The following is a 15,954-nucleotide window of genomic DNA, read 5'->3' as shown; positions in this document are numbered from 1 at the left end:
GGAGTTCCCCCAAATGGGGGAACTCGCCCAAGGGGAGTTCCCCCAAATAGGGGAACTCGCCCAAGGGGGAGTTCACCCAAGTGGGGGAGCTCACCCAAGGGGGGTTCACCCAAATGGGGGGTGGTCACCCTACCTTGCCTGGTCCCACCATATGGCAGTCTCCGGTTGGTTAGCTTTATTTTGGGGTTCATCATTTGCCCCCCACTCTCTTGGAGTAGAACTCTCAAGAGAGTATTCCTTAGGCTTGTATACCCCTCAAAGGGTTCTCGGCGAATAATCTTCTCTTCAGGGCCCTGCTTGTAAATTATTCGATGAGGGGGTGGTTGAGGGTTCAAACCTCCCCTCCCTCACTTTTTCTGTTTTTTTTCTCTTTTTTTTTTCTTGTAGATATATACCCTTGCCTTCTTCTTTCTTTTCACCTTTTCTCTTCCCTTGCTTTTTTCTTCTTCTCTCTCTTGCTTTTCTCTTCTTCTCTCTCTTACTTTTTGAATCTCTCCCTTTGCTTTGCTTTTGGCCATCACTTTTTGTTGCCCACAAGGTATTTATCCTTTGGTGGCAAAGGGTGATCTGACCTCCTCTTGTTTGTTGGCTACTCTTTCTTGGCTTCTTCTAGCTCTTGGGCCTTGGTTAGTCTCATGGCACATGTGCTTTGGTGCTTGGTTATTGCTCCGTGCACATGCCCCTCCTTAGTTCATGTCTAGCTTGCCTTGACCACCCTTTGCTTGGTACTAGATCGACGCATGTTCGTTGGCGCTCGTCTGTGATCCTTGTCCACGGCCTTCACTTGGTTGTTCACGTCCGCCCGTGGTCCTCGCTCACGGTCCTCGCCCGTTCAAGCGTGCTTGCCCATTCGTGTCCTTCGCGGTACCCCTCTTTGGGTGTCGATCCACCCCTACTTGGGTGTCCTCGATCCTCTTCAATTTGGGTGTGCTCGATCCACTTCTACTTGGGTGTGCTCGATCCACTTCTATTTGGGTGTGCTCGATCCACTTCTACTTGGGTGTGCTCGATCTACCCCCACTTGTATCAGTAAGAATACACACTTTTTTTTTTTTTTTTTTTTTTTTTGGTATTACCCTTTTGAGTGACGGGTTGCGAATGTTGTTGGTTGCAGGTTGACATCCCTTCGCCTGTGGTTGGTTGCTTGACTTTGGGAGGTCGTCGCTCTAAGTAATTAGCCAACTTGGTTTTGTTGTATGTCCATGTCTTCATCTAGTCATTCCAACCCGGCCACAGTTGTGGTTGGGTCCCCTTCGCAGGAGTCCTCTTCGAGGTCATTCTCTTCCGCGGATGCTTCCCTTCCATTGCCTCCCCTTGTCGCTAGTGATAAGGAGGAAGAGGTTTCTAGGGATACCCCTCGTAGGGGTCGTATTAGGGCTTCCAAGGCCTCCTCTTTCGCTGGGAATCTTGGGAGCAAGTCGGCCCATACTCTTAGCAGCGTGACCCCCTCTGACTTGGTGTCACTCCGTCAAAAATTCCATATACCATCTGAGGTCGTGCTCCGCGCCCCAGGGCCCGATGATCGTGCCTATTCTCACCGGGCAGATGAGGTCTACCTCTACTATATTTCTTTCATCCATGGCCTTCGCTTCCCCATCCCCCGCTTTGTGGAGTTGGTGTTGGAGCATTATCACCTTACCCCTAGGCAGGTGTTGCCTAACTCTTAGTGGGTGGTTCTGGGCTTTTATGTGTTCTTTGCTCGGTTGGGGCATGCTGCTACCGTCCCCCTATTCTCGAATTTCTATGTACTGAAGAAGGGGGAAGGCGGATGCTATCACTTCGCACGTCGGCTTCCTAAGGGGTCCCTTGCTTCGGTCGATCCTCTTGTGGGGATCACCCATTCGGTGAAGATGTGGAGGGACCGCATCTTTTTTGCCTTGGTCCCTCGATGCGCACAACAGTCTATTTGGGAGACCATTGATGTCAAGAGTGTGAACCTTCCCCTCGAGTTGAGTGACTTTGAGCGAGAGTCTCTCCAGCGGTGTTAGGGATGCGACCCATTCGACATCCGCGAGTTGGATTCAGAGGCCTTCTTATGCCTTTGGAAATTGAGTCCGGGTATGATGCTTGGCTCCTTTGGTATTTGTTTATGTACTCTTCTTTTGTGTGCTTGTCATCTGACTTGTTTCATGTTTCTTGATTGTATGTTGTTGTGTAGTGGATATTCGACCAGACCTTAGCATCTTCTGCTCAGACCTGCGGAAGAGGGGTGCTTAGTCTGCCCCCCTGGGGTTGGCTCTACTGGTGCGGCTTCGTCTGCTCCTTCTTCTTCTCCTTTCGCGGTGGTTGGGACCAAGCGAAAAGGTAGTCTTGATCCCTCTGGTGCGGCGAGGACTGGGCCACACATGCTTCTTCCCCGGACATCTCCTCCTGCCACCGTGTCTAGATCTGTTGTTCCACCCCCTCTAAGGGCAAAGGGGTGACTTCTTCTTCTGTTGACGCTACTGTAGCTCCTCCGACCTCCTCCCCTTTGGTGCTTCCTTGGGATCTTCAGGAGGGAGCGACATTGGCTAGTCGTGGAGCATGTCGGGAGTGGCTGGATATGGGGAGGCTTCCTGCGGAGCATTCTGTTGTTCAGGGATTTAGCGATGCCTTCCTATCGCAGAGCCTTTATCAGGACCTAGCTTCTGTGAGTCATTCTTCTTTATCTTTACTTTTCGTGTCATCGCTGCTTTTGTGCTTGTGAATGTCCTTTGACTGCCATATTGGTTGCAAGTCCAGCACCGGGTCACAGAGGCGGTGCTCTGTCTAGAGGGTCATGCTTTTTACGAGGTCCAACGGAAGCGCGTGACGCAAAGTATGGAGAGGGAGCTCAAGGTCATAAGGCCTCTTGGGAGGAGGCTGTGGCTCGCGAGAGGAATGCCTCGGAGGAGCTCAGGGTGGCTACTGTAGCAGCCGCTCAGAGTTTGTCTAGGGCTTTGGAGGAGGAGCTTCGCGCCTTGAGGCAGAGTCACGAGGAGGAGCTATCTGAGGCAGGGGAGCGTGCGGTAGCGGTGTATCAACGATCTCCTGAGATTACTGTGTACTTTTATATGTATAACTAGGAGATCTATGACGCAGGCGCCAGGGACTTGGCGGCTCACATTCTGGAGAAGACCCCAGGTTATGATTTCTCAGAGTTTTCAGAGGTTACCACACTGCTCCCTGAGACTGCTGCTAGGGTTTGTGCTTCACCATAGGAGGGTGTTGCGACAACCGAGGAGGGTGTGGCTCTACCAAAGGAGAGCGTCGCTCACTCTGCTGAGGCTGACATGATGTCCCATGCTGGGTCGGATGCCACTCCTCCTTCAGATGCTCCCTGATCTTATATGTGTTTTTTGGATGTTGAACCTTTGGATTTGAACTCTTGGATTATGGTGTTGACTTCCTTTTTGGATTGTAGTATTTGACTTTTTCTTCCTTTGATGTGGATGTAGTACTTATGTGATCGTTGTTGCTTCGATGAGTCCCTTCCTTATTTGCACCCCTGGGGATCTGTGGTCTTTAGGGGCGTCAAGTCTTAGTAGTTAGCGGACCCTAATGGCCAACGGGCCTTGGTGGCATTGCGCCTTGGTGGTCTACAGACCTTGGTGGCCAACGGGCCTTGGCGACGATGCTCCCTGGTGGTCAGCAGACCTTGGTGGCCAACGGGCCTTGGCGACGATGCACCCTGGTGGTCAACGGACCTTGTTGGCCAATGGGCCTTGGCGGCGATGCGCCCTGGTGGTCAACGGACCTTGGTGGCTAGCGTGCCTTGGCGGCAATGCACCCTAGTGGTCAGTGGACCTTGGTGGCAAATGGGCCTTGTCCTTGCGCTTCAGTGGCCAACGGGCCTTAGTGACGGACCTTGATGTGTGTGGTGGGAGTGCTTCGATTGAGTAGTAGAAGAAGACAAGTATTTCAAAACCAACTTCAGATAAAAATTTTCAAATTATCCTTGAAAACTGTAATGTGATCTACTGCTACTGCCACTACTGTTGACGGTGTTGCTGTCGTGACTTCTACTGATAGTATTTCTTCAAGTGTTCCGAGTTCCAGGTACGGTCTACCTTCTTGTCCCCCAGAGTTTTCAAGCGGTATGTCCCTGGACATATCTGCTTGGAAACTATGTAAGGTCCTTCCCAGTTGGCTGATAGTTTTCCTTCCTTCCTTGGCTGTGACGCACTTGCCCGTCTTAGGACTAAGTCTCCCTGGTGGAATAATCGTTCTCTCACCCTGGCGTTGTAGTACTTGGTTGTTCGTTGCTGATATGCCACATTTCTCAGCAATGCCTTCTCACATACCTCGTCCAGGAAGTCCAGGTTTGTGTATAGTCCATCTGTATATGTTCTTTCATTGAAGTGCAGTACCCTGTGAGACATAGCTAGGACTTCAATCGGTGCCAATGCTTCTGTGCCATATGCTAAGCGAAATGGGCTCTCCCCTGTGGGTGTCCTTACTATGGTACGATACGCCCATAGAACGCTTAGTAGTTCCTCAACCCACTTCCCTTTGGCTCCTTCTAATCTTTTCTTTATTCCATTCAGTACGGCTCGGTTTGTGACCTCCACCTGACCATTGGCCTGTGGGTGGGCTACCAAAATAGGCCGATAGTCAATATTGTAGCTCTGACAGAAGGTTCTAAACTTGGGGTTGTTGAATTGCTTCCCGTTGTCAAAGACTATGATCTTTGGTACGTTGAACCTGTAGATGATGTCATCACGGACGAACTTCTCCATTTTATTCTCTGTGATCTTGGCCAATGGTTTAGCCTCTACCCACTTGATGAAGTAGTCAATGGCGACCACCAAGTACTTTCGATTTCCTGATGCTGCTGTGAAGTCCCCTAAGATGTCGACCCCCCACATGGCAAAGGGAATGGGGTTAAGGATCACAACTTGGTGGCGGGTAGATGGGGTACTGGGGAGAACAACTGACATTGCTCGCAGGCATTAACGTATTGGATGGCTTCCTCTTGCATTCTTGGCCAGTAGAGCCCTTGGCGGAGGATTTTATAGGCTAGGTGTCTTCCTCCCATGTGGCTTCCACAGATCCCCTCATGTACCTCTGCTAGAGCATATTGGGCTCCCTTGGGTCCTAGGCACCAAAGTAGTGGTGTTGTGGCCCCCCTCTTGTATAATACTCTGTCCAGGATGGTGTACTTTGCAGCTCTCATCCTTATCTTCCTTGCTTCGACCTTATCTTCTGGTAAGACGTCATTCTGTAGGTAGTTGAGTATGGGGTCCATCCAGCTATTCCCCTCCTCGATTTCATTGACCTGCTTCTCCTGGTATGAGGGTTCATACAATATCTCCATGTACACTGCACTGGCCAGGTTTTTGAGTTCGTCATTGGCTAGCCTGGACAGCGTGTCGGCAGTGGCATTCTCGATTCTAGGAACTCGAATCATCTCAAACTTCACGAACCCCTCGATCAATTCTCAAGCACGTGCTAAGTATGATGCCATTCGAACGTCCTTCGCCTCGTACTCTCCATTCACCTGGTTCACTACAAGTTGGGAGTCACTCCAGATGGATAGGTGTGTGACTTGAATGGCCTTGGCCACTCGGAGTCCAGCGAGTAGTGCTTCGTACTCTGCTTCATTGTTGGATGCTGGGAAGGTGAATCAAAGGGCGTACTGGATTCAAAATCCTTCAGGGCTGGTAAGTATGAAGCCAGCCCCACTTCCAGTGGCATTACTCGAACCATCCATGTACATCTCCCATGAACCTCGATCCTGGTCCTCTGGTTCCTCCGTTTCTGGTTCTTTCTTTGGCAAGGTACATTCAGCGACAAAGTCTACCAGGGCTTGGCCTTTTATTGCTGTCTTGGGCTGGAACCTGATGTCGTGCTCACTCAACTCGAAGGCCCAGGCGATCAACCGTCCGGAGACGTTCGGCTTATGCAATACCTTCTTTAATGGTAGGTCGGTAAGGACCATGATGGTATGGGCTTGGAAGTAAGGCCTTAGCTTCCTAGCCGCAATCACCAATGCATAGGCGACCTTCTCAATTCTTGTGTACCTGGTCTCTGCATCAATCAACACATGACTGACATAGTAGATAGGTCTTTATACCTTACTCTCTTCCCTCAATAGTACCACGCTCACCACGACAGGGGTCGCCGCCAAGTAGATCTGTAATTCTTCAATAGGTTCTGGTCGTCCAAGCAGTGGTGGACTCCTGAGGTATTCCTTTAGCTCCTTGAACGCCTTCTGGCACTCCTCCGTCTAAGTAAAGTCTTTAGGGCTTCGGAGATTCTTTAATGTCTTAAAGAATGACAGACACTTGTCTCCTGACCGTGACACGAACCTTGAAAGGGCGGCGATCCTTCCATTTAACCTTTGCACTTCTCTGACCGTCCGAGGTGGTGCCATCTCTTGAATGGCTTTGATCTTGGAGGGGTTGGCTTCTATTCCACGTACTAAGACCATGAACCCCAAGAATTTTCCTGACGTTACCTCGAACGCACACTTCGCAGGATTTAGTTTCATCTAGTTTCTTCTTAGTACAATGAATGCTTCTTCTAGGTCGATCAGGTGCTGCTGGGCTCAGACGCTCTTTACAAGTATGTCATCCATGTACACTTCCATGTTGCGCCCGATCTGTTCCTCGAACATCCTGTTGACCATTCTTTGGTAGGTGGTTCCTGCGTTCTGTAGCCCGAACGGCATGACGCGGTAGCAGTAGTTCTCCTTGTCTGTTCGGAAGGCGGTGTAAGACTCACCATCGTCATGCATGAGGATCTGGTTATAACCTGAGTAGGCATCCATGAAACTCAACATCTCGTGCCCCGCTGTGGCGTCAATTAATAAGTCGATCCTGGGTAGTGGGTACTCATCCTTTGGGCATGCCTTATTCAAGTCAGTGTAGTCGACACACATTCGCCACTTCCCATTCGGCTTGGGTACCATGACCATGTTTGAGTGCCAGGTAGGGAACTTCTCTTCCCGGATGAACCTTGCTTGGCTCAACTTCTCGACCTCTTCCTTGATAGTTGCCTGTCGATCGAGGGTAAAATTCTGTCTCTTCTGCTGGACGGGCTTCCTAGTAGGGTCTATGTGCAATCTGTGCTCTGCTATGGACCTGGGTACGCCTGGCATATCGGCAATCGACCATGCGAAGACATCCATATTGCTCCGGAGGAGGTGTCCCAGCTCTTCTTTCTACTCCTTGCTCAATAATGAGCCAACTTGTACAACTTTGGAGGGGTCGTCCTTGCTGAGTGACCAGGGGACAAGGTCCTCCATCGGTCTTCCTCTCTTCTCTGTTAGTTCATCTGTCTGGTCGTTGACCAGATTCTCCATGCACAGCGCCATCCCTTGTGTGTTGCCGTTGTTTTTCTTCACAAAGGTTGCATAGCAATCTCTAGCTTTCTTCTGATCACCTCGAACCTCCCCTACTCCGTTGTCAGTGGGGAACTTCATCTTCAGGTGGAGTGGAGACACCACACCTCTAAGGGCTATCAGGGAAGGTCGCCCTAGGAGACCGTTGAACGACACCACGGACTTGACGACCATGAAGTTCACCATGAGGGTCACCAGTTGAGGGTGTTCTCCAAAGGTGACGGGTAGCTCTATGGTGCCTCTGATGGAGGTCGTGGCACCCAAAAACCCATGGAGGTAGGTAGGCTCTGGCTTGAGTTGGTCATCTCTGAACCCGAACTGGCGGTAGGCTTCCAGTGAGAGCACATCCATGGATGGCCCTGTATCTATCAGCACCCTGTGCACTGGTCGGTTGGCTATCTCCACCTGTACTACCAGGGCGTCCTCATGTAGAAAGCTCACACCTTCCAAGTCATCATCCGAGAAGGAGATCACCGTCTCGGACTTGGCTACCTTGCTTGGCTTCTCCGCTACTCCCACAAACCTGGCATGGGCTTTGGCCTTCCTAGTAGACTCCTACCCTGGTCCTCCTAGTATGGTGAGGATGGGGGCTCCCTTGGTGCCACTAGGCTCGGCTGCATCTCTTCGCTCCTCTGGGCGATCTCTCTCTCGTTCCGTCCTTCTTTCTTCCCTTCTGGGTTCTTCTCTTTCTCGGTCACGACCTCTATCTCCTTGGCCTGACCGGCCATCACGTCTCCCCTTCACGTACTTGTTCAAACTCCCTGCTTTCACAAGGCCTTCTATCTCCCTCTTCAGTTGGTAGCATTCTTCTGCGTCATGCCCATAGTCCTTATGGAAGAGACAGTACTTGTTGGGGTTGCGCTTCTTAGGTCCTGCTAGCATGGGTCATGGCCATTGAATTAGGTCACGGTCCTGGATCTGCATAAGAATTTGGGACCTGGTGGTGTTCAGCGGTGTGAACTCTAGACTGCCTGCTCTCTCACTCCTCTCTGGGTGACGGTCACTTCTTCCTGATGGGCGATCTCCCTTCTCTTGTCGACGTTCAGTCCTCGACCTCTTACTCTCTTTATGGTCATCAGGTGCTGACCTCTTGTTGTCCTGTGGTTTTGGCTTCGATCGCCTTCTGTCAAGCTTACACTATCTCAGCCATATTTGCGAACTCGTTGCATCGCTCCAGTAGCTCTTTCATGGTCCTGGTCTCATGACGTGCCAGGTCCTTGATCAACTCCATGTCACGGATGCCCCCAGCTAAGGCAGCATGCTGGGTCTGGTCATCTAGGTCTCTGACCTCCAAGGACTCCTTGGTGAACCTGCTGACATACTCCTTGAGGGACTCCCCAGGGTTTTGGATCACGTTCAGTAGATTGATCGTGGTCTTCTTCTGCTTGATGCTGCTCTGGAAGTGGGTCACGAACTGTTCGCATAGCTCCGTAAACAATCCAATCGACCGTGGTCGCAATCTGGAAAACCATGAGGTCGTCATACCCTTGAGGGATGCAGGGAATGCTCAACAGGATACCACGTCCGATCCACCATATAGTGTCATCATGCCATTGAAATAGTTGATGTCGTCATTAGGGTCGGTGGTACCACTGTAGAGTTCAAAGGTATGTAACCTGAACCTGGATGGCAGTGAGGCTGACAGGATCTCTTCTGAGAAGGGATGTTGTCCAGGGATTGAGTGTGTCTCGCCCTTGGTTTGCTTCTTCAACCCTTCCAGTTTCTCATCCAATTCTCAGAGTCTTTTGTCTAACTCTGCATCCCGTGCTTGTTGCCCGTACCATACTGGCTGTTCGCTGCGAGCGAGCTCACGTCCTCTCCTGGGAGTTCCCTCCCGCCTTGACTGTTGGCGGGATGGTGAGGGATCACGCCGTGATGAATCCTATCTTAAACGCGAGGAGGTTCCTTCACGGTAAGTCCGGCTTCGCTCTAGTGCATGACTTCCTCCTAGTCGACCATCAAACATTGATCTCCAAATGGACCCTTCAGGGTTAGGTACCACGGATCGGTGTGATGGTGTTCTCCCCCCGGTCCGACCATGCTGGAAGGTCCACCGTTCTCCCCCTAGGTTAGGAAGGCTCTCCCCGCTGCCTGGTGTGCCTCTCTGACCTGTCACCCCTGGGAGGTGTCCTCCTAGGGCTCTGCTCCTGTCGAGGGTCCGTCCTACGACGGTGTGATGTTGCTCCCTGCCTCAAGTAGTCACGGAAGAGTTGTTGGTCATGGAGGATCTGTCGCTGTAGGTCATTGATTTGACCCATAATGGTCGGTGCATTGGGATCAAGTACCACCTCCACCCCCACTTCGTTGTTGGGCTCGCCCACTACAACTTGATCGTCAGCTGGGTTTTCCCTCTCCAGAGAGACATGGTCATTGGCTCTACGATGTGAGCTCTCTGGAGGAGGTGATGCGTTCCCCTTTCTTGGGGCATTGTTAGTGGAGGGAGCAGTCTTCCTACGTGCCATGATTGATCAGTGATGGAAACAAGCTAGTAAAGGTAATGGCTAGCGTCGTTCCCACAGACGACGCCAATCTGCTGTGTTGAGAAATCGCTCAGCGGTCCTTCGAGTGCCGTAACCTGCAAAAGACCCTAGATGACAAAGGAGAACCGGTGTGGTTCCGACCTAGGACTCTCCGATGCCTAAGTTAGATCTCTCTGAGCAAACAAATGAGTGAATAGTAGAATTCAAGATCCCCTGATGGGATAGAGTACCTTCCATTTTATAGTAGTGTGTGGCGGTGTGGAGAGTCCCAGTTGATGTAGTGTTGCCTTCGTGGTGGATAAAGCCCTTGGGCATCAGGGCTCATCCTTGATTGGTTGTTTTCCCACGAGACATGGTGTCCTTGATAGACTTGGTATCCTTGATGGATAGACTATAGATAGATTCTGGGTGTTTGAGTCCGTTGTGGGTACGTTGACTGATAGGCGGTAGCCTAGAGTCCTGGAGATAGTGCACGTCTTGCAATTGGAGGCGGGACCTAGAGTCCGTTGTGTCTGTCCATGTGCACAGGGTCCGCACCAAAAGAGGGGGGTTCGCCCAAGGGGAGCTTGCTCAGGGGGAGTTCCCCCAAATGGGGGAGCTCACCCAAGGGGAGTTCCCCCAAATGGGGGAACTCGCCCAAGGGGGAATTCGTCCAAGTGGGGGAGCTCACCCAAGGGGGGTTCGCCCAAATGGGGGGTGTTCACCCTACCTTGCCTGGTCCCGCCACATGGCGGTCTCTGATTGGTTAGCTTTGTTTTGGGGTTCATCATCTTGCTTTCGCAAAGAGACTGTTTCTAAACTCGGACAGTTGACCACTTGGTCACAATGAAGCAATCTTTACTATTGCACCAAGATCCACCCTCATTGGTCACCCTTTTAATACCCAAATAATTAAGGAAAATCATCAAAGGGTTAATGCATTCTTTTTTTGTTTCCTCCCCGGTGAAGGAAGAAAGAGATGCGAAATGGTATGATTGGCATATGAAGAGAGACAATGAATGAATATATCATAGATCCATGGAACGTTACAAAAAGATTCTGAAAACACCAAGAAAAGAAGCATATGTATCTATACGTATTTTCTACCCAAAAAATATCTATGCGTATGGGGTGGTAAAATGACGGAAACGCCGTGACAACATTTTTCCATTGACCCACAATGGGCTTAAATGGTGCCATAAATTGGGCGACAAAGGTTCGATTCCCCACTGATTTTTGCAGCTCTCTCTCTCTCTCAAGTCACTACTCTCTTCCTTTGTCACTCTTTGCTCCTATCTCTCCTCACTTTGCTCCTCTCTCTTTCTCCCTCTCTCTAGGTTCTTATACCCCCTAGCTTTCCCTTAATTGCTGCGTATCCGCTGTACTACCGTCTTCCTGTTCTTGCCCCTCTCTCTCTCTCTCTCTCTCTCTCTCTCTCTCTCATGGAGCTTGAGCCAAACACATCTCTCAACCTCAAACTATCCAACCGAGAACTCAACCTGGACCTTGCCCTAGAGCACTCATCATTATCTTCTTCCTCACCTCTAAGCCCCACTGAGCCACGTGTCTTCTCCTGCAACTTCTGCCAAAGAAAGTTCTACAGCTCCCAAGCTTTAGGTGGCCATCAGAACGCTCACAAGCTTGAACGCAGCTTGGCAAAGAGAAGCCGCGAGATGAGTTCAGCCTTCCATCCTCATGCTGCCTTCAACCACTGTGGAAGACCCGATATTTCCGGCGGTTCCAACCATCGACGGTTGCCACCGATAATTAGTTACAGGCATCAACAGCACGTGGTGAGATTCGGGGGAGAGATGGATTACAGACCAGAGAATATTCAGCAAGAGGAGTTCAACCAGCTAGACCTGTCTCTCAGGCTTTGAGTAAATTTTATTGGTCTTTAAATGACTCTCCTCTCCTCTCTTCTTCTTCAAACCTTTTTTACAACTTTGTTTGCTAAATTTTAAGATTTTTAGATGCAGAAGTAGTGTTTAGAGTTGGAACAAATAGTAGATTTTTATGAGTATAAATTGTATGGGAACTTCCAACAACAAAAGAGTTGTATGGGATCAAAGACAAGATACTTGGTATTGATATATGTGTCTGTATATTTCATAATGTGGAAACTGATGAGATTTTATGGGAACCACTTCTCCTGTATGTTGTGGAAACTGAGAAGCATCATATGGGTTTTTTTTTTTTTTTTTTTTTTTTTTTTTTTATAGATAATATCAATTATTCGAAAAGAAGAAAAATACTTACAACTCAAAGGCAGCCAATTTAAGCCTCGGGGAAAAGACCCCAAAACTAAGAAGGGGCAATTACTATCACTACCTTATACTTAGCCTATATTTATTAAAACTATCCTACTTTAAACTTTTTTTCAGAAACTACCCTGCTTTTAAACTTTTACATCTCCTTCTACCCTCATGATTTTAAATATCTAGATTGCCCTTCCTTTTCACCTGGTAACCTGCTAATCTAATTATCCATTCTTAATGAGTGGCTCACAAGTTGCTTTTACCGAACCAAGAAAGAACCAACCGGTTAATAAATTTTAACACTCCTCCCACCATGGTTCGTGATCTTGGTATCAGCTGGATCAGATCGGATCGGGATCACTCAAACTTGGGTAAATATGACACTTTTGTCCTTGTTTTCTTATAAAAAAAACTTTTTTTTTACATTTTTACCCATGTTTGTACAGCTGGATTTGATCGGTCTCGATCGATACCGATCCAAACCAACCAAAATTGACCGATCCGATCCGATACCTCAAACCATGCCTCCCACTAACAAAGTAATTCTTCCCCTTATTTATTTTTTGTTGAATTATATTTAAATATTAATTTATCTTTTCTTTTTTTTTTCCCCCCTTTTGTCTCATCCATCATCATGGATCTAGTAATCAATGGCAGGATCAGTATTGGGATGGGATCAATATCGGTCTCAGACTCAGACGTATTGAGATGAGATTAATGATACATTTAATAAGGTAGCAACAAGAGGTTTTAGAGATTAAAAGATAGGGAAAAGGAACGCCACTTTGACAATGTTCAATCATTAAATATATTAAAGAAGTTGTGCATGAAAGCAATTTTTTATCCGGACATGAAATTCCTTCATTTTTGCTCAATGCAAGGTTATTCCTGCATAGAAGAATCGTCGAATAAGTAGCTGCAACTGAATACTTAGCATGAACTCTATCCTGTTAAAAAAAAAAAAGAAGCATGTATTGAATAAGTAGGTACAACTGAACATTTGAAGATAGATTACATAGGCACTTCAAGACGGAAATTATAAATTAAAAGGCTATATCCAAATCGAACCAAATGATGTCACTGACCAAATCAACACACCATGTAAATCAGTAGAAAGAAAACAGATCCAGTAAACAATAAATAAACAGATTTGGGTATATGCAGCAGACCAGTCAAGAGCAGTATTTGGGAAGCCTATTTGGTTAGAGATCCTTCCAGTGAGATTTTTCTGAGATAAGTTAAACCTGTACACTGAAGAATTCAGATAATTCTTATGAAGTTCTCGGAGGAAGCACCCAGTTTATCATTCAGTGTCAATGTGGGCACCTATACTTGAGGATTAGAACTAGTTATTCTTGTCCTGCATGACCCACAGTCCAAAAATCCTTAATGTCAAACCAATTACAATTTTTAGTATGCAGTTGGAAAATTACTAGAATGAATCAATATCAGAAGTTACATTAAATTAGTCACATCCAGTCTCAAATTTGAAAAGATAACCTTAAATGTACTAAAAGAAAATAAATAGAAGAGAAGTAACTAGAAAATAAAAGCATCAAAGAGATGTTTGTCTCCCTTAACACTGCAACCAATCAAATTCATTAATCCTCATTGCAACAAAAAAAACATTCCATCTAATTGAACATCCTCTGAACAAAAACTTCAATGGGTCATGAGAACTGAAAGAAGATGCCAACGCCAATATAACTGTATATCATAGAGAAACAAATTACTAGTCACATAAGTTCTTTTACCCAGCTAAATCCAAGAGTTTAAATTTTTAGTCAATATACATATTAACCCTTATAATGACTATATAGCAAACTATTCAAAAAACATGAAACAACCGAGAGTCAACTTGAAACAAAAAACACATGGTGTCCGTGCAATGCATGACCGATCATCTCAAAAAGCTTCAAAATCTGAGAAACAAGAAGCGACATGAGGCTCAACCTGGAAAGAAAAAAAACATGTTGTTTAGGTATATTTAAGTGTGATAATAAATTACTAACAAATTAGAAAATGGATAACAAGCAATTCATAGGATTTACAATAAAAATATCACTCAAAACTACTAGTGTCGAAACACAAAAAATTTATCCAATTAATCCTCTACTTACCAGTTTGGGCTTCTTTTTCATTTTTCCAATAAAGGGGTCAACCATCCCCCAAACTTCTCACATTTGTTCTTATTGTGGCCGACTACCCCACATTTACTACAATGCATGATTCTCTTCTTCTCAACTGCCTCAAACTTTCTTCTTTTACTTTTGGGCCGTCCTGGCATATGACGAACTGGTGGTGGTAGGACATCATTTTTTTTATACACCCCGTCTCAATAGATGGCAATGGATAAATAGTCTCAAAATAAGTTTGACGGTAAAATTCCACACCGAAGAACTTCTGATAATGATCATAAGGGTTTTCACCAGCCGTATAAATTGCTATTAGTGCATGACTACAAGGCAACCCAACAATATGCCAAACCTGACATGAACATATCCACATTTGCAAATCCACCTTATATTGAACTCCTTCTACTGTATATACTTCGTATAAATTGGCATTGGCAGGATATGCTTTATGGTTGCGTGACTCAGATGATTGCTTCTCCATATATTCTGCAGCACTTGGAGTGAGATTACCTGTAAGCTGGAAGGTCTTCATGTGATTATCATGGAATCTCGTCATTAATTTAAGACGTATGTTCTCAAGCATTGGTATCAATGGAAGGAACCTAGCTTGATAGATTCAACTATTAAATGATTCAACAATGTTGGAAGTAATATGTCCATATGTCAGTCCACGGAACTTGGATACAGCCCAATTTTCAGGGTCATTTGACTTTATCCATTGGACAGCAGCATGGTTATTCCCTCTAACTTTGTCAATTCTTCATCAAAAGCTGATACAGTTAGTGACTTTGCAATCTTCCAAAACTGTGTCTCAATTGACTTACCATACTTTTTCTGTAAGTTCTGACATAAATGTCATGCACAGTTACCATGGAATGCATTAGGGAAGTATGTTGCAACTGAAACTGATAACCCCTTCATACAATCAGAAATAATAGTGAGTAATTCCTCCGCCATATGGTCTCTAACAGATTGCTCAAGAAAATTGAAGAACCACTCCTAGGTGTCCTTGGACTCATTCTCAACTACTGCTATGGCAAGAGGAAAAAAATTTCCATCCCCATCTAAAGTTGTTGCACTCAATATTATGCCCTTGTATCTTCCCTTTGCATGTGTCCCATCAATAAATAACAAAGGCTTGCATCCACGATTGAACCCTTTGATGCAAGCTGCATATGATAGATAACACCTCTTAAAATATCGACGCTCATCACAAAATACAACTGTTATACTGCCTGGATTGACTTGCAAGGTTTGAGCCATGTAGTCTTCAATCATCACATATGACTCCTCCCATGATCCGTGGATGGCAGAAATACACTTTTCTTTAGCTCTCCAAGCAACCATAAAATTTATATCAACTTTATACATTTGCTTGATGAAAGAAACTATCATCTTTACCTTGTATTCTAGATGCTCTCGTAAATGAGGCATAACAACACTAGCAACCCATCTACTACCTACTTGACGATGAGTAGGATGAGCTAGCCATTGACATGTGTTGCAATCAGTTAGTGTCTTCACTTTGAACTCTTCACTTTGCTGGATTTTAGATGCATGTATACGCCATTTGCATCCAATAGCTGCACAACGTGCAGTAACACGTGTTTTGGCTGATTTGTCAAATTTCAACTCAAATCCAACATTGATAACTGCATCAATTAGAGCTTGTCGGAACACACGAAAGCTTTCAAACACTTGATCAACATGTATAGAAAAAGGGGCTCTATGTGGGTAAGTAGCAGGTCCTTCTTTGCTCCTCATATCATCTACTCCGACAATATTTGTTGGTGCATGCT

The 15,954-nt window shown here is 46.6% G+C and overlaps 1 protein-coding gene across 1 annotated transcript; it reads left to right on the top strand.

Moving 5' to 3' along the window:
* The first annotated feature begins 11,204 nt into the window (after positions 1 to 11,204).
* Positions 11,205 to 11,642, top strand: LOC122659263 (zinc finger protein 2-like). The gene has a single exon (XM_043854395.1). It carries the CDS (start codon positions 11,205 to 11,207, stop codon positions 11,640 to 11,642), a length of 438 nt encoding a protein of 145 aa, XP_043710330.1.
* The last annotated feature ends 4,312 nt before the right edge of the window (positions 11,643 to 15,954 follow it).

The sequence above is a fragment of the Telopea speciosissima genome, chromosome 4 (genome assembly GCF_018873765.1).
Source record: "Telopea speciosissima isolate NSW1024214 ecotype Mountain lineage chromosome 4, Tspe_v1, whole genome shotgun sequence".
Classification (NCBI taxonomy): Eukaryota; Viridiplantae; Streptophyta; class Magnoliopsida; order Proteales; family Proteaceae; genus Telopea; species Telopea speciosissima.
Note: the sequence above shows the minus strand (reverse complement) of the source record. Positions and strands in the feature narration are given on the sequence as shown.